Raw genomic sequence first — 18,170 nt, 5'->3', positions numbered from 1 at the left:
GTGTTTATAACAGACAAGAGTAATGGTCTATTTTTGAATATGTAATTCTTTTTTTTTTTTCCCCAGTCTTAACATATACACTAAGGCTGCCGCGATTAGTCGATGTAGTCGATGACGTCAACAGTTTAAATGCGTCAACATTAATAATTTAAATAGATGCATTGTTTTAAAAAATATTTTAATGAAATTACGTTTTTGATTTCTAATTCATTATAAGAAATGTTTTCCTTCAATATCACTATGTAATTATGGGAGTAGTTACCAAATTACCAAAAACGAAAAGGTAGGTTGTACACTGTGCAAGGTTTCAATTGCATAGCACTATGCGTGGGCTCCTGAAACACACAGGCGCTATTCTAGACTGCCACAATAGGCAAAACCACCATAAGCATCGTCTACTCATGTTTATTAAATTGCCATTTGTATGGAGAGCTTTTTAAATTGTTTTGTCCTTGTAGCTGCTAAATACACTCGTTATTAATGCCATAAACTTTTCTGCCTGCTACCTTTAGAATAAAAAAAAAATGTTTAGGCTAGAATCTGGGGTTATTCTACGTTGATTAGCGTGGTGTGTGTATGTTTGTGTGTGTTGGGCTTACTGGGTCTAGTGTTATCTGTGTCGGACAGTAAACTGCAGAACGTACCGGAACACCACTAACATCTTTTTACTTTGCTTAACCACAATATCCCCTCTTTTAAAAGACATCATGGCTGCTGAGCTGTCCCTTTCTTCACCGTGCTTATCAGTGCCTATCTCTTCCATGGAATAACAAAACAGTTGCATGTAGCATGCTCTGCTAAGTATAAGGATATACCGAATTTATACAGATTATTAACTTTTGAACATCACAATACGCCTCTCATTAATATTTTAAGCTTACTACTATTCTGCGTATCGAGTTGTGGGTGTAAGTAACGTCAGTATGGTGTCAAAGCCGGTGTCCATTCTTTAAAGAATTGCAATGACATATAGTTCGTTTATCAGAATAAAATTCACTTAAATGGAGGATAATTAATTGTTTACATAAATTGACTAATCGGTAAAATAGTCAATAGATTCATTGATAGAAAAATAGTTGTTAGTGGCAGCCCTAGTATAGACCAGTGGTCACCAGCTTCAATAATTCCAGGGAGATTTGGCGCATTGTTTGCAGCTGTTACCGGAAGCTCCATGACCCTCAAGGGCAGCGGCTGTATGTGGAAACTGATAGATACACAGGAATTTTCCTTCTCCTGGTTTGACAGCATCATTCAGTCTGTACCTGCTTGAGGAGCATGTTTTTGTAATTGTGGGTGTCAAAGTGGGGTTTCTTGGTGGATGTCACATCTCCTCCTTCAGCTGGGACACCACAGTGGACCTCACCATATCTTTAGCTTCGGGTTCAGGGCTCTGAATTTGGCAGACGTTGGAACATGGTGGACGGGATGAAATTCCTGGGAGATGGAGGTGCAAGTATGTGGTGGCAAATGCCACGGCGATCCCACATGAATGTTGAAGAAGTGCCACGCTATGGGCCTCTGCTTCCTCTTGGGTACTTCCGGTGGGTTTCAGCCTGAATGAGCCACTGGAATGAGGAATCCGCGGACATCGGGGACAAGTCGCACTTAGGGTTCAATTGTTCATGTTTGCAGCAGTCAGAATGACCACCGCTGTGCAGTGAGAGGCTGCAAGCTGAAGACAGTGCCTGTTTTGATCTCGTCGGAGTGAAATTTGCTGTTTGTTGACACACAACAGTGTGTGTAGGCCGGCCATGGTCTGAGCCCCAAGTTTGACTAACTTAGATTTCGATTTCCCAGTGGCGATCTGGTATTCCACAATTCCTGAGCCCGGGGGGTAGGTGGGAGGGAGGGCACGTGTGTGATCCAGTCTAGGATGCTTTTTTGGCTCTTTAGTTTTCACTCCTGCTTTCAGGGAGTGACAGGTTTTCCGAAAGTGTTGTTACCATGTTGGCGTCTTGGGCTGTGACTTGCGGGCTCCACCCTGGGGGTGGCAGTATAATGAAGATGTGACAGGTGAAAATGACGGAGGCCTTGTCGTCTTTTTAATGCACGACTTGTCTATGACTTGGATAATTAAACTGTAATTAATATCTTAGCATTTTGTGTTTTGGGATAGTCTTCAGAGCAGTGTTCAATTAATTGCAATTCCCTATTATTATTACTCCATGTCATTGGGTTTTGTCTGTGTTCTTTTAATGGTTTGAAATAAATCCTCAGATATATTTGCTGTAAAAGTAATTATATGTACAGTTATTGTTAATGAAAATATATAGATGAAAATTTCTGTCAGTACTGATTTCTAGATATTTGGGTATGATTTACTATCTGTTAAAATAAATGCTTAGTTTTCATTTATACTTTGACTTGACTTTCTGTTAATGATTCGAAGATATCCTGAATTTATTCATATTACTTCAAACATTTCAAGATGTTTTAAAATATTAAAACATGTTTTAAGTTATCTGACTTTCAAGTGCAATTCAGTTTTGGATATCTCCAAATAACTTCCAGATATCTTAAAATATATCTTATTTATGAGCACCTTTCGAAAGGAATTATTTTGAATTAGAACATCAAATATTTAAAGGTGTCTGCAAATCATTTAAAGATGTGTGTAAATTAAAATTCGGTTAGCCGTGGTATGCCTGACAGTCCTTGGATGGGCCGTTTAACCGTAATGGGTTTGGTTAATATTCATTTGTGATGTGCTGTGGACCCTAGGAAGGTAACAGAAGTAATTGGCACAGGGTCATGTTTCTTACCATGCTTGGTAGAAATATGCAGCAAAGTATTACTCCTGGGCAAGAATACCTTTTTTTTCCCCCTCAAATCTCATTTGTTTGCTGATCAAAAGCTCATCAGCCGCATCAAAAGACTGGCGTTCACGAGAGATATTTTGTGGTAAAAGAAGATTTACTCCACATCTGTAATACCATCTTGGATATCGTCAATCCTAGGGATTAAGGTTATTAGAACTATAAGCTACTTGGCGATTATCCTGCGGGATCAGCGCAAATGCAAGATGTGAAAGAACGGAGAGGCCTAAGGCACGTCTGCCCCCACAATCCCATTTGTCAGCCCGGTCGGAGATAACGGCCATCTTCGGGTGACTGGCGAAGACTGAAATAAACTCGGATATATAGTAGGATAAAAGCTGATATCTTAGCTGGGATGCACTATATGAATTCTGAGGATAATTATGGGCCTGCACTTCAGAAATCCACTTGGATATTGAATTTGGTTTTTGAGAATTGAGAAAAACGGTAAGTATTTTGGTCCAGGAGCTGCCAAAGCTTGGATTACTATCTGTTTGGTAGTCGTGTGTTTGCTGACCGTTTGTTGATTCTTCCGTATAAAAGTAAGGTGCCTGACTGGGAGAAGAACAGGAGTGTTCTACAGAGACCACAAAGACAACAGGCTGAAACGGTCAGAGCTGAAATCCTACACTGGCCCTTTGCTGTTGCAGACGTTATTGATTCTCTCTTGTCGACAGCATCCGGTCAGTCAAATGCTGACTTTCAGTAGGTTGGGGAGAGTGTGTTTGCGCAGCTAAATGGGTGGGCGTGGAAAATGGATGTGGATAAAAGAAATCGTGTAGAGGATGTAGGAAGAGTTGAAGACTGAGCTGCTGTTTCCCCTTAATTGTGCACAATTCTGATGGAATGGTAATTCAAGCAAGGGATCGATCTGCTCTTTGAATTGTAGCATTGACCTTTTGGTGCTCTGTGCATATTTGTCTGTTCCTCCTCTGGCTATCCGCTGCAGATTTCCTTTTGGGGCCTAGAGGCCCTGCATGAGCAATGAGAGAGGGTCAGGTAGCAGGGTGGTTAACCATGAGGCATGAGTGTGCGACTGCCCATTCACATCCAGCCCCAAACGTCTTCTCGACTGCTGTGTGAATGGCTCGTGTTGCAAGCTACTGTAGGTAGGATAAAAGCTTGTTGTGCATACAGAGTGAAAGCAATAGCATTTTAGCAGAGCGGTTAAATTGCTGGGTTTGTTAGCGAGCGGTCCTGGATGTCTTTTTTTTTTTTCTCCACTGCTAGGAGGAGAACTTAACTGCTATAGTGAAAGATCATTAGTAGCATTAAAAACTGTGAGGTGTGTAAGTGGCTAAAAGGGTCTCTGCCCTCGGCTAAAAGCAAATGGGTACAGATTGTGTGATGTCATCCTCCAGAAGTGATCAGATCATCCTGGTCAACTAATCAGGTCTGTGTTTTATAGTGTAGTGGCCTCTGGTCAGATGCTCATGTTTTTTGACCTTGACCCTTAGTTCATGGTGTCATTTTTGAAGTACAACTCTCCAGCAGGCAGGTTTGACCCCTTGAGTGGGCTTCGAGGATTCTTATGACTGCTGGAGCCCAAGATTTCCTTTACCCTTCCCTACTGAATACATTGAGCAGTGCCTTCATTTTAAATTTATGAGATGATATATTGAGCATGGGCTTCATTTCACCTACATGGTCGCTCTTCTGTAGTGACTGCCTGAGCAGGAAGTCAAAACCTATAACTGATAGTGTTTCTTAAATCCAGACCATCTGAGAACTTTTTTTATGCAGCTAGACACTCCAGTCTCATTCAGTATCTCTTTATGTCTAATTCAAGCATAATCTTCTTTAATAAACTGAAGTTTATATGAGTTACATGAGTTGCCTCTAACTTAACCTGCAGGATACTTGAGACCTCAGATTGATTACTATTGTTTTTCAAATGCGAGTGTTTGTGGGACAACTCATTCGCTTCTTTGTAGAGAAATGTTCTGAACAACTGGAAGCTGAAAAGGCATCTTAGGCACACAGGTGTATCTATGCACCTGTGAACTGCTGCATCTTTTCCCAGAACTTTCCCGCTTCCTCATGCCTTGCCAGATCAAATTCAATATCAAGTTCTAGATTACCTCCGCGCTCGCTGTCTAGATGCAAATAAAGCTCATTAATTACTGAAAATTGTGTTACTGTAATGAGGTGATTACAAGTTTGAATGGCACTATCAGCTGAGCTGATTCGCTAAGCAATTAGCTGTGTGCCTCAAAATATAAGTGAAGAAGGATGAAGTTTGTTTAACCTGCTAGAGTGACATTAATCTCTTATTTTAATTTATTTGCTGCAGCAGCAGGATGTAGCCTGTGGTTTTGTTCGAGCTGAGAACTTTAAATAGTCCAGCCCATGTGTCGCTGTCAAATGAATTATCTGGCGTTACCAAACGTGCTGGAAACAGCAAAACAATGCCCCTTTTGTTTGCCGATTCCAGTTTGCCATGTCATGGACAACAGCCGGTGTTAATCCTGCTGTGTTTTAAATGTTTCCCTCTTCTGGTGAGTGAGCATCCCATGCAGATGCACCTGACATGGAATCAGGTTGGCCTCTGCATTCGGAGGGGTCTCCGGTGCCCTTCGGCTGCGGCAGGTGCTCACACAGCACGGAGATAAAAATCTCTCTCCGCCAGTGTATCATTTGCCTGTCCTGGCGGGGGCCTGAGCCGTTAGATCGTGTACAGTTTGAAAGTCAGGTAAGGCGGCAATTTAAAAACTGATCTTAAGAATGTCAGCTTCACTCAGCGGGCCGTGTTGTGACAGCAAACACCAGCCATTTGCACAAATGACGGTGTCGTTTTAATGCCTTTAAATATCACAGGCACATTCAGCTGAATTAAACCTGAGGGAGGTACAAATGTAAGAGGCTGTGGGTGAGTGTCGCTTTCCTAGGGGATGGACATGTCTGGCCTTATTCCAGCAGTGGGCCAGCACAGAGCCGCCATCTGCGAGCTGCCTCTTCCTCCTTTACAAGCTCGTGTACAGACCCACTGTCCATCCGTGATACCAGCATAGCATTGTGGCTAGCCCCCTACATTTTCCTTTCTGGACCTCCAAGTCGGCAGGCCTCGGCTGCCATGGGGACATGAGACACGCCCATTTCTGTCCTCCATGTGTTTGGTACCCGGTGAATGCTGCACACACATGAACACTAGTGAGATGCAGTGAGCTCTCCCATTCTGTTAATTTATTTGGTAAATGAAGCACAGGTACTTCTCCGATGCCCTCCGGCTGTCAGGTCGAGCGGTAAGTGGCACGGCGCCGAATCCCACTTGACAGAGTCCGAGTAGACGAGGAGCGCAGTACATTAAAGCGTGGCTCTGAAAGCCCTTTTCAAATGGGGGCAGTGCCAGCTGGGGTGACACAAGCTGTTAGAGAATAACGTGTCAGAATGCGACTCCCCCTCCTGTAATATGGGTGTCATGTCAAGTCGCCGTAGTCGCTGCCCCAGAGCCGATGTGTTGTTGGGTGATTTTGACGCTCTGTGTAACGGAGCAATGAGCTGCCGGCTGCCTCGGTGGCTGCTCGGCCTGCGGTGGACGGCATCACCCTCCACGCTCGCGTCCCCAGCCCTCTCACCGGTCATGTGACAAGCCAACTCGGCTTGCCATTGACGCCTGGATTTAACTGACTTTAATTAAGGATTATTGAACTACAATGTATCCAATGATTAGATTTAAGCCACGTCTTTATTTTATGTATACATTTGCTTTATTTAGTGTTTTGAGAGACATTTATGTCTTTTTATTTCACTGGGAAATTTTCCCAGGTTGCATGCCCCGTCCGGCAGAAATGTTGAGCTGTGGATGATCCCCACAGATCCAGTGATAGATCAGCCAATATACAGCCATTAAATACCAACAGTAAATATCAATCAGATGTCCTAGTTGTCTAATTTATTGTGTTATAATGAGAGATAATACTCTTAATCTCATTTTATTTTACTTTTGAATTAATGTTTTTTGGGCTAAGATTATATTTTAAAGAGAAGCTCATTATCACATTATCATAGCCCAAGTTTCCATGCCCCGTGTCTGAGTATCAGTGCAGTTCCTTTTTAGTTAATTTAGGCAGTGGGGCTACTAGAATTTCAAGAGGCGTAGAACTCCCCAGAACTTGGTGATATTTTATAGTTTCATTACTGGTTCAAAATTCGGTGAAAAATAAGGTAAAAGTAGCCAGTTATAAAATGTGGGCAAAGTTTATCCTGATAATGACTGTCTATTACTTTAGGTGTAGCAGTTCTGTTTCTGTGAAATTACATACTTTATCTCCACATGTGCATCTCTTACAATGATACACAGAGCCTGCAATTGTTTGCACTGTGAACTCATGTCGTTCAGCACATTCATAGTCAGGAACATTACTGTATTGATTTGCTTTTTCGTTTTGATGTGTTTACTGGGTATGACAAGCACTGTTACATTCTGTAGAATGTGGAGTATCCCCCTCCGACCCCCCGGATTGCAGTCATTTCCAAAACACGGCCGTCAGCTGTAAGTCAGCTGAGACGGTTCCTGCTCATGTTCGGGACACTGACCCCAGCTTGGGTCTGTCGCTTTGATCTCCATCCTTTTCTGAACAAGCCCATCGATTTCCCACATACACATTGCACTTTGGCCTTTGCTTTGTGTAAATTGATCCATAGCTTACCATCCTCAAGAATATTGTTAACAGAGCAGTAAACCTGGGTATTTATCTTCTGATGCATCAGTCTGACTCATTTTAACCATAAAAAATGCTGCTCTCACTGTTTGGTTTCGGCGTTCGGTATACAGTTCGGGAGTGGAACAGGTGACACTGGTAAGTCCTGGGTCAGTAATCACCGATCGGTCCCGACGCAATACCTGTGAGAGGTAGGAAACCCGCTTTTTTATTTTTCAAACTGTCTGGCCGTCTTTGCAGCGCTGTCAGAGGCTGGGGGGTGGAGGGGAGTGCCACTCGGGGAAGGTGGGATCTGTGTTTCCTTGGATCACATCCCTGTGACGTCTTCAGTTCACTTTCTGATGTTTGGCCAAAAATTTTCATTCCATTCAGTTTTTTGAATGGAATTAATGGCGCTGAAATCATATGAAACTGCATACACTCATGAATAAGCAGTAAAATTAAAATTTATTATAACCCAATTTAACTTTAAAACGCTGCTTTTACATAAAAGTAATGGAATGTTTTTATGAATCCCATGTTTGACACATTTTAAATCTTTTCCCTTAACGTTGTTGCATTTATCATAAATACATTCAGTTCTGTCTGTTAGTGATTCTTCGATGTCTGCTTTTCCCTGGAATGAAAGGGAATATAAGTATTTCTTGCTCTGTAGTTGCTCTCTAGACACAGGAATTGTTAAAAACCATTTACTGACTTGTTTTTTTTTTAAAACATCCTCACTGTGTGTGTGTGTGTGTGTATGTCTGTATGTGTGTGTGCGTGTCAGATCCCCTCTCACTCTACCTCATACACATTTCATGACTTGCAGTGACATGTAGTTCATGTCTGATGTTGATTTAAGGCCTATCCCAAGTCCCGCCCCCACCACACCATGTGTGCTCTCGGATTCTGATGATTGGTTAAGGCCTTGAGCCCCGCCCCCATCCTGAAATGCCCCCTTGGCTGGTGGTGGCTAGCTCCTTTTACATTAATAACAGGTGATTAGCGCCGCGGTTGTGGCTGGTGATCGTGATCCGTCTTGACAGAGGCAGGCAAGCATCACTATAGGCCTAGCGCCCCCCCCCCACTCCCCCCCCGTCCCCACACCCCTCGCCACTGCCGGCCGTGCTTCTCGCTTCACCGCAGATCCTGCTTGGAGCCTTGTTTTCACACAATCCACTTTCAATGTTACAAAGCATAAAATCAGCCTAAAATGGCTTTCCTGCCAATTCGCCCTGCTGTTAAGAGCAGTAATCTGTAAGGACAAATATGTATTTAATTTCCAGAGTGTGCTGGCCAGCGGCACTGGGGCTGTGTGTCACATTGACTAATAACATAATAACACGTGTGTCACTCAGCCTCCACGTCGCGCATTCGCTCCGGTTCCTCAAAATGCGCCTGAAATCTGCCACCACCCCCCCCGCAGCCACCAGCCTAGATTCTCGGTTCTGCGTGGTTTATTTTCAGACGGTCTTTATCTCCGGCGTCTCTGTGTACCGGTTTGCCGGGAGCTCAGCGCAGCCTGCTCCTCCTCCGTCTCTCTACACGACCTGTATGGCGCCTGCCTCTCGCTCTCCTTAAGAAATGGGAAAAGAAGCGCGGCTGACATATCCCGGGGTGTAAATGCACTCCCAGCGTGTAAAAATAATGCCCTAGATGCTGTTGCCTTTGATCCAGGCAGCATCCAGTCATCTTTTAGACTGAAGTCTAACGGACTTAAAATAACTAACTTGAGATGAGCTTAGTCTTTGAAACTGCGAGTGCTTCTCATTGCCAGGTTTTTATTTATTTTATTATTTTTTAACCCCTCCCATCTGTGCAGGGGGGCAGTGGGACACTTGCATGTTATGTTTGATGCCTTGCATGCCACCGACATGCAATGGCCGCACTCGGTCTGCATGCGGCTTAATGAATGTCTTCCTCTCTCTCTTCCTGCCGGGCCGTGCTCCCAGAGGACAGCTATGTGGGAGGTGGGTACTCTTCTCCGTCCTGCTCGCTTGTCTCTCTTGTGGCTCGCTGCGGCCCCCCTACCCCCCCATCCTGCCCTGCCCCACCCCGGCCCTTTTTCGACACCTGTACATTCTTCAGCAGACATAGATTACGTGGAGCATTCCTATTCCGTCACAACTATTAGTGTTTACCCGATTTGCCCCCCTCCCCCCCATAATGCAACGGTAAGTATACTTTCTATTGTCATTGTGCCCTTCTTTCTCATTTGCAGTGGTATAAAATCTAGATTATTTGAGAGCAGTGTCTTGCTTTCCACTCATTTTGGCATCGGAGGGGGAGGTAACTGACGACAAACATTTCTGCGATGTGGGGCACACACCCAACATGCAGGCTATCCATGTCTGGGACATTAATGTATGTAAATGAAGCCTCGTGCCTTGTAAGTTTCTAGACGGGATAATTATGTCACTGGCGACTGCCACATGTGTGCCCTTGACGTGGGTAAGTACTGTTGGCAAAGTGTGTCTGTGCTCCCCTGCCAGCACAGAAAATGTAGTATTTCCTGTGAGTTAAGTACCCAATTTTTGAGGGGGGTGGGGATGAACGCTCCCCATTCCTTTTCGTTTTATAGATTGTAGAGGTTTCGTTTCTCATGCGTTGCTCACAGTGAAAGCTCTGCGGAGTGGAGTGGGAGGGTGATGCTTGCTGTAAAAGCATTAACATCAAGCTTTGAAGCGCTATTATGTTGTTTTTTAGGACCAATTTGAATGCCATCTAAGCTTTGGTGGGGGGGGGGGGGGTTGTTATATGGCTAAAGGTATTGCTGTATTGTGATATATGGAAGGTCATTTAACTTGTTTCCTTCAAATGATGCACACCCACATGTAAGATAGGTATGTTGAGAAGAATAACCAAACAAATGCATATTTTACTGTCCATCGCCTGAGAACATGAACATGGTGTTGGGCTTTGAGGGGGCAGGCATGTGGGTGGGACAGGAAGTGCCTTCGGGATGGGGGCGGCCTTACAGGTCCGCCTTCCTTTTTTTGGATAATCCCGAATAAGTCTCCGTGGTAATTAATCTCTTAACGTAAGTCTTATAGGTGAAGCATTGCAACCGGATGGTTGGCTGAATGCTTTTCTCTGCCCCCCCCCCCCCCCTTTCTGTCTGTGCTCCTCCTTTCTCTCTGCTCCTTGAACTTTCCCACCCCCCACCCTGTCACCTGACAAGCATCCACCTTGAAAGGGATGCCTGTCTCTCACTCTGATGGAACCTTCCCATAATCCCTTGTTCTCTGCTGACTGTGCTCTTGTTTTCCTTTAAGGTCTTGCGCACCTGATGATGGGCGACCAAGGTATGGGTTCTGTTCCTTTTCCACTTTCTGCTTCCTCCGTGCTCCCCCCGCCTTTGCCCCCCCCACCCCGTGCTAAAGCCGCTTCCCACATGCTGGTTCTCACGGCCTAACGCTTGAGGAGGGGTCGTCCTGTGCCCGGCTCTGCGGCAGCAGCCATTGCTTTCAGTACTTCTGATTAGCATCCACACTTCTTGCTCTGCTATTCTTCTCACTCGTATGGTGGTGCCCCTGTCCCCTCCCTTGCCTTCCCATTTTCTTTTCATTGTTTGTCTTGTGGCACATAAGCACCATCCAGCTCCTCAGGTACAACATCCTTTGCGGTCTGTCCCTCTTTACTTAGCAGAACCAATAAAGCCTCCCTTTGATTCGGTCAGTCCAGTGTCTGTGTGACGGTTGTTTGAATCTTAGGCGATTAGTGCATGATTTGTTTTAGAGAGAAGGAACAAAACATCGTGCCTCCAGTTTCTGGTCGTTGGAATGCCGGAGATCTCGGAGAAGCTTCAGTGAGATCCCCCCATCCCCCTCCCATGCATCGCTGTGCCGTTTGCGCCCCCCCCCCCCCCCCACATTTCTGCAGAGCATGTCCCCTAGCCTGCAGCTGCGTGGGTGCCTGCCCGCCTCGACCCCAGGCCAGCCTCCCCGCTTGATGCCCTCTGGTGCTTCCCTCACCTGTGAACTCTGTTACCCATCATGCCCTTCTTTTATGTTTCCTGCCTTTTGTCATGACCATGACTCTTATTGTCGTCTCTCTCTCCCCTTCTTTGATTTTTTTTTTCTCCCCCCCCATGGAAAATGCTTCCTTTATGGAACCATTCCATCAATTTCATAGGTAAAAGTAAAGGTACTCGGAGTTTTATATACTAAATATGCTGTTGTACGTTTCATACGTGGGCCTCTTGCTTGTGTTTTGCTGTATATAGATGTGTTTGCCTATATAAACGTCCCACACATTCTAGCTGTGTGTTGAATATCGCCCCCCCCCCCCCCACGATGCCAAAGGTAGGTGCTGCACTCTGTTGCCCTGCTCTCTCATCCTGCTTGATGCATGATGTCACAACTGCCGCGGCACTGCGGGGTTACGCCCACCGGGCAGCCGAAGGGCCGGTAATGGCGTTTTCATTTCACTTTCGCCGCGACGGACGCCCCGGAGATGGGCGTTCGGCTTTTGTCCCGCTCTGGGCCAGCTCTACGCTGCAGGTGGGTAAGGGGGGGACTGAGCCCTGCCGTTCCACTCATCTTCCCAGTCGATGGGATGACGAGGCAGGGGGGCATTGAAGACGATGGCTGTGAAAGAATGTCACACAGCAGCAGGGGTAGGGGGTGCACTGCTACTTCTTCATTGGTGGGTGTGGGGGGTGCAAGAAACCCTTAAATAAGAAGCTGGGTATGTTTCCTGGATGGGGGGGGGGGGGGGGGGTTCCGTTTTTTGGAATGTTCCTTGGAAAATCTGAATGACACTAATATTTTATCACTCGGGTAATCTCTGTCTGTATATATTATGCTTTTACTTCATGGTGGGGAAACATCTCATGCTTGAGTGATATCAACTGTTATGAATATTGAAGAGAAAAGAAAAACCCCCAGCTAGCTAAGGTGAGGCCTTTCTCTGCAATTCAAGTCTTCCATATTCATCTGCAATAACCTGCATCATTAAATCCTGCAAAGGCTGCGAGTGGCTCTTCGCTCAAAACAGCCGAGTTGTATTGATATTTGGTCCAGGGTGGCTGTCTGTTTAAAATCATTTTTACATCTAGTTATCAGGTAAGAATGACTCGCAGCACATTCGCTATGCGTTTCAATATATTCCTTTTTTCTGCACACAAATTGCTAAATGCTATATGATTTCCAATGATTTGTTCTGCTCAAGGCCGGACGAGGTAAGGCACCCGGAACACGGCTGTAAATAGATAAACCACCTTGTCTCACACAGCTTTTGATTCATTAGACATATTTATATTTATATAAAGAAAAAAAATGATATACATATGGTATACATGTTGGTTTTGATGATACTTGGGTAATACTGGAGATTAGTAGTCACTGTACGGAAATAGCTCAGCCAGATTTGTCCGATTGTATTTTTAAAATGTGGATGTGGGCAGAAATGGGAGATCCATCATCTAAGTCAAAGGTAGGTGATCTTCCTTTTGTTTTCCGCAGTGTTTATCTGCCCTCCACTGTGTCTCCTGCAGAGACCTTCAGGACGTTACCTCTGTCTGCTTTTAGGTCATATGCTCAGATTTTAATTTTCATTTTTGAGTTCCCTGCTGCGGATGGAAGGTCCCGTTAAGGCGTAGCAAGCGTAACTGACTGCAATTGAAGTGAAACAGCTTTGCAAGTAGACTGTGCCTTAGTCTTAGGGTTTTGGGGTGCGGTTTGTTGGTTGTTGCTTCTGGTGAGCATTTAGTTGTTGTCTATCATAATGGACTTTTCTTAACTCAGGATTTCCAAGAATTTTAGTTTTCAACAGAACAAGGGAACCGAATGAGTTTAAGTGATTTGCATTGAATGCTTGTTTTAATATCAGAGGTCCTGAGCATAATAAGATGTGTTGATTTTTTTCCTTTTTATTTGCTTTATTTGCTATTTAATTAGGCACGTAGGTTGGTTTAATCTGAGGGATTGTTAAACATTGCCTCCTCCTCCTGAAGTTGCTACTCATGAAATGCATGCATAATACTCAGACTGCATTATCAGCATGCTTGTATGTTTAAATGTGTCATAGCTTGGCTATACTTATTTGCATTCTGAAGTGCTTTTTCCACAGATGTAGGTCTGTTTCTCTGTGTTCATGATACCTTGAAATACCTAAATTTCTGCATTATTTTGGCCTAATATTGATTGCAATCTATACCAAAATTTTCATGACCATGTTTTTATGATCAATAACATATCATATTTAAAGGTATAATATATATTTTCCTTCCCTTTCCCCATTTACCCTTTTCATGATAAACAAATAGATTCAACAGTCAGCGTATCTGTTGGAGAAAGCGTGTTATAATCGGATTTAGCCGTTCTGTAGATTTCCCGGCTTTCGAGGCACCGGACATCCCAAACAAAGATACCTGTATCACAGTTGCTTCATCAGTCAGGATGCTGTTCTTTTCCTGGAATGGGCTGTTTAGGGTTAACCCGTAACCAGTGGTATCATTTCTCATATGTTATGAAACGTCGCCTCGTATTTGAATATTCTTGCATCATTCTGCCTTTGGCAAGCTTGAGTGTGTCTTTCTAGAGCTGAGCAGAGTCCTCGGTGCTGTCCTCCCATTAATGCTACTGGTCTTTTCCTAATGGTAGATTCATGAACCCACAACATCAGCCAGCCCCAGGGTTTTCCACTATATGTATACTTTACCCTGGGGTGAGGCTCACAATGGCCTGCTGGAGTAACTGTACACCTTGTTCTAGAAGTGATTTGTGTCTTCAGATATGGCTTTGTCATATGTCACCTCCTTTTTCGTCAGATCAGCAAATCTCTGTTGATGGGTGTTAACGTGATTCATTTGTACCAACTTGTCTCATGAAGACCAGACTCGTATGAGGACCCCCGAAACTCTCAGTTAGCTCATCTAACCCTGTACGAGAGCTGAACGCCTTTGAGGTTTAAGTATTTTCTTCAGCAAAGACATTGAACTTCAGATTTTTACATCAGAGGTGAAATATATAATTTATGACATTTTATGTATAAAAGACCTCATTTGTGTTGACATTTATAGAAACACTATGTGAACCTGACTGAACGAGGGTAGCGTCTCGCCTAGATTTGTCAACGTGATGATTTTTTAAGTCAGATGAATGACATTCTAGACACGGTGACGAACCGCGCACCAGAGTGGCTGAGATCTGCTTCATAGGGTGACATTTTTCTAGCATTTTCTGCCCCATCAGCCTGCATGTGCCAAAGAACTGTATCCACTGGTCGTTTGTCATAATGACAGCCCGTGTGTGTGTGTGTGGTGGGGGGGGTTGGTGGGTTATGTTTATATTACATTGTGTGGACCAAATGTATCCATAGGTGATTAAAAACCTGTTATTTTGACATTGTGAGGACCACCTTTTCAGTCCCCACAAGGGGAAACTTCATAAAAAAATCTGTCACTACAGTCAAAAAACTAAAAATGCCAAAATTTGTTTGTTTGGTTGCTTATGGTGAAGGTTAGGGCTTACCAACCGCCCATTCATTTCCATGACAACCTTAGGGTGTCTCTCATGGAAATGAATGGGCAGTTTGCACAAATACAGGAGTACAGGTCTATGTGTGTCTGTGTGCGCACGCGCGCATTCTGACCCCCCCCCCCCCCCTTCACACACACAGACACACACACACACACACACACACATACATTGTCCTCATCACACAGTGGAGAACGTGGGGCTTACCATGTCCTCTGATTCATTTCTATCTTTGGAGATGTTTCCGGAAGTGTCTCCAGTGTGTCAGTGTCTCCAGTGTGTCAGTGTCTCCAGTGTGTCAGTGGATGTGTGCTGTCACGTCACCACACTGATTCTTGAACAGCTGCCTCTGCTCCTATCACAAATGAGAATGCTGTCTCTTTAGTCGTTAGCCGAGAGCTCACCGAGGTCGGCAGAATGGACCAACTCTTGATCAGGGTGTTTTCCTCCCTGTACCTTATAATTTACTGGTTTTTATTTTTTGTTTCGTGTGGAGATGGTCAAGATTGACGATTGGAAATACTCGTTTGAGGACAGGTCAGAGCTGGTAGTAAATCGTTGTTTATGAGCCTGACGATGCCGCTTTAGTGAGAGATAATAAACAGTTTGTGTACTTAAATGTGAATTATTTAAAGATAAATGATCTTCATTGTGATTAAAGGACATACACACAGCCTTAGGGGGACTGGTCCAGCCTAAGCAGAACCTGGGCATCATAAATATAGAAATAAAGATAAATTCATTCTCAAAGCACATCAGTACAGATGTAGTAAATCACCTCATCTGTATTCCCTCGATATGAGTTTAGTCTTGGAGATCGAGTGTTTTGAATAAACAATCAAAGAAGTCACAGTGAAGAGATTATTGTGAAAGTATGCGTGGGGGGGGGGGGGTGTACGATTCTAGAGGCAATTCGTTTGTCTTTCCATAATTGCGTATCGAGCGCAGGGTTGTGGTGAGGTTATAGGCACGGTGCGTGGAGCTTGGTGCAGTCCGGAGGTGATGCAAGTCCTTCATAGAAAACACACACCCACATAGTATCCAACAAATTAATCAGCCGGTACTGAGGCACATGATGCTGTATAGTGAGAGGAAGCTGGAATGCCCAGAGGAGATCCACGTGATGCAGTGACACACACACACCCGCTCGCACACACACACACACATACGCACGCACACACACACACACACACACACAGGTTTGTAATTATATCTTTATGGGGACTCTCCATTCGTTTCTAAGGGGAAAACTCTAATCTGAACCATGACAACCCAGCCCTAACCTTAACCCTAAGTAACTAAACAAAATACAAGACATTTTTAGTTTTTTGTTTGCAGTCACGGATTTTTAGAAAATTGAGTTTTCTGTTGTGGGGACTGAAAAAATGGTCCCACAACATCAAGATAACTGTTTTCTATCACATTGTGGGGACATTTGGCCACCACAACGTAATATAGACATAACCCACGCACATGCACACACAAGCTGGTGCTAAGGATTCTGGGTCATAATGGGCCAGTGTGCTGGCCAGCGGTCGCGGCCCCCCAAGCTGTCCACGTAACCCCGTAACCCCGTAACCCCGTGGCTGCCTGCTATTGGCTGACGTCCGCAAAGGTCAGTCTCCTTGTCCCGTCCTGGTTTCCCTGTCTATGGGAGCACTGCTGTTCGTCTCGTGTAAATAATCGGGTGGGGGGGGCGGGGGGGTGATTTTGAGTTTCATCTCTCTCGGGTGTTTGAAGGAGCTCGCTGGCTGTCGTAATTTGTTTAGAGCCATACACGAAATGAACAGCTAGGGGAATATTTATCTCTCTGACCTACATTCGCAGCCTGGAGTGCTCTCGCTCCATTCGACCTCTCCTCTTCTCTCCCCCTCCCTGCCATCCGGTGGTCGTTTCCCGGCTCACAGCCCATTGTAAACTTCAAAGGCAAGTTTCTCGTTCTGTCAAGTCCTTGTTTTTCTTTTCTATTTGACCTCTCCTTAATTTGACTGCCGTCGATGGCCAGCCGGACCTGCTCGCTGTAAAGTGGCCAGGTCCCTGGCAGGAAATGAGCCCAGCAGCCGAGGCAGGCCGAGGCAGGCCGAGGCAGGCCGACTCGTCACTCTCGTGAATGCCGGCTCCTGCTTATCGCACTCGTCCGCTTCCTGGGCGCTGTTCCGCATAATTTTACGCTACGGAATTCAATTAAACATGTAAACAGACCGGATCTGGACGGATCTTAGGAAAACAAGCAGACGAGTGTCAACAATTTGAAAGATGTTTCCACTTTTAATTAGGAGTCGGTGGGGCTGAATGGAGCTGTTTTTAGCGAACATTTCTTATTTGAGGTTAATTGGTTCAGCAACTTTTTAGTTTTGCATTTACTAAACTTAATGGACAGCAAATATTTGTCTTGTGGATTTGAGGGTACCTGTGGCTTGGAGTTTCTGTAGGTGTGTGTGTGTTTATTTTAAAGGCTGGGTGTCGTTAGACTGAAGAGCTGGATTTTAATCCTGAGCTTTAATGGTTAGCTGTCTAGTCATATTCCTGGACCCCTCCAGTGTCTGACAGCACTAGAGACGTCTCTCCTTATTAATAAGCGCGATGGCACTGTTTCGTTTGCCTCTGAAATGTGTTTGTTTGTGTGTGTGTTCAGCAGGCAAATGAGTGTGGTAAATTATTACTGGAGATGCAGGAAGCCATGGAGAAATGAGTCTTTACAGACTTGTTGTGGCAAACTGCAGGAGAGGCCATCATGCTCATCTTCATGGATCATCGTATATTAATAATAAAATGGGAAATTAAAAAAACATATTAGTTTTGGCAGTTACACAGCTATGTAATTAGGGGAAAAAATTCTATGTCCTCGTTACCTTGACCAGGGTTAGAGGGATGGATGGATAACATTTTAATCGGAAATAAAATCAAGCCTTCTTCCCTCACCCACCTACAATCCATTTCTGCTTAGGTGCAAATGGTTTTGCAAATGATTAAAATCAGCTTTTTGTTTAATTATTAAACCTTTTAAGGCAACAACCTGCCATTAAATGCAAGTGAGCAGTGCCTGTCGTACAGTGCATGCCACTGGTTCCTATTTGCCAGATCCGAATTGGCTCTTTATGTTTAGCTTTAATTTGTTGCGGTAAATATATGAAGAAAACTAAAGACATAACTTTAATCTCAGTTCATTTTAATGTTTGGAGAATAAGCAGGTGACTCAGGGTTGAAAGATCGTCTGTGGTGTGACGTGT

At 44.4% G+C, this 18,170-nt stretch overlaps 1 protein-coding gene across 20 annotated transcripts in view; it reads left to right on the top strand.

Moving 5' to 3' along the window:
- The window catches only part of LOC111848816 (neurexin-1a), a 249,977-nt gene that overhangs the window by 11,823 nt on the left and 219,984 nt on the right, over positions 1-18,170 (top strand). For 10 of the 20 annotated variants that reach the window (XM_023821107.2, XM_023821122.2, XM_023821116.2 and 7 more), the window contains 3 exons: positions 9,412-9,429; positions 10,735-10,764; positions 11,594-11,605. The exons of 3 other annotated variants lie outside the window; for them this stretch is intronic. In XM_023821107.2, coding sequence (XP_023676875.1) covers positions 9,412-9,429; positions 10,735-10,764; positions 11,594-11,605 — 60 coding nt within the window. The remainder of the gene's footprint in view (positions 1-9,411; positions 9,430-10,734; positions 10,765-11,593; positions 11,606-18,170) is intronic. 7 more of the 20 variants (XM_072709755.1, XM_023821117.2, XM_023821112.2 and 4 more) reach the window with 3 other exon arrangements.

Source organism: Paramormyrops kingsleyae, chromosome 3 (genome assembly GCF_048594095.1).
Source record: "Paramormyrops kingsleyae isolate MSU_618 chromosome 3, PKINGS_0.4, whole genome shotgun sequence".
Taxonomy (NCBI): Eukaryota; Metazoa; Chordata; class Actinopteri; order Osteoglossiformes; family Mormyridae; genus Paramormyrops; species Paramormyrops kingsleyae.
The sequence above is the reverse complement of the archived record's forward strand: the minus strand, read 5'-3'. Positions and strand labels throughout refer to the sequence as shown.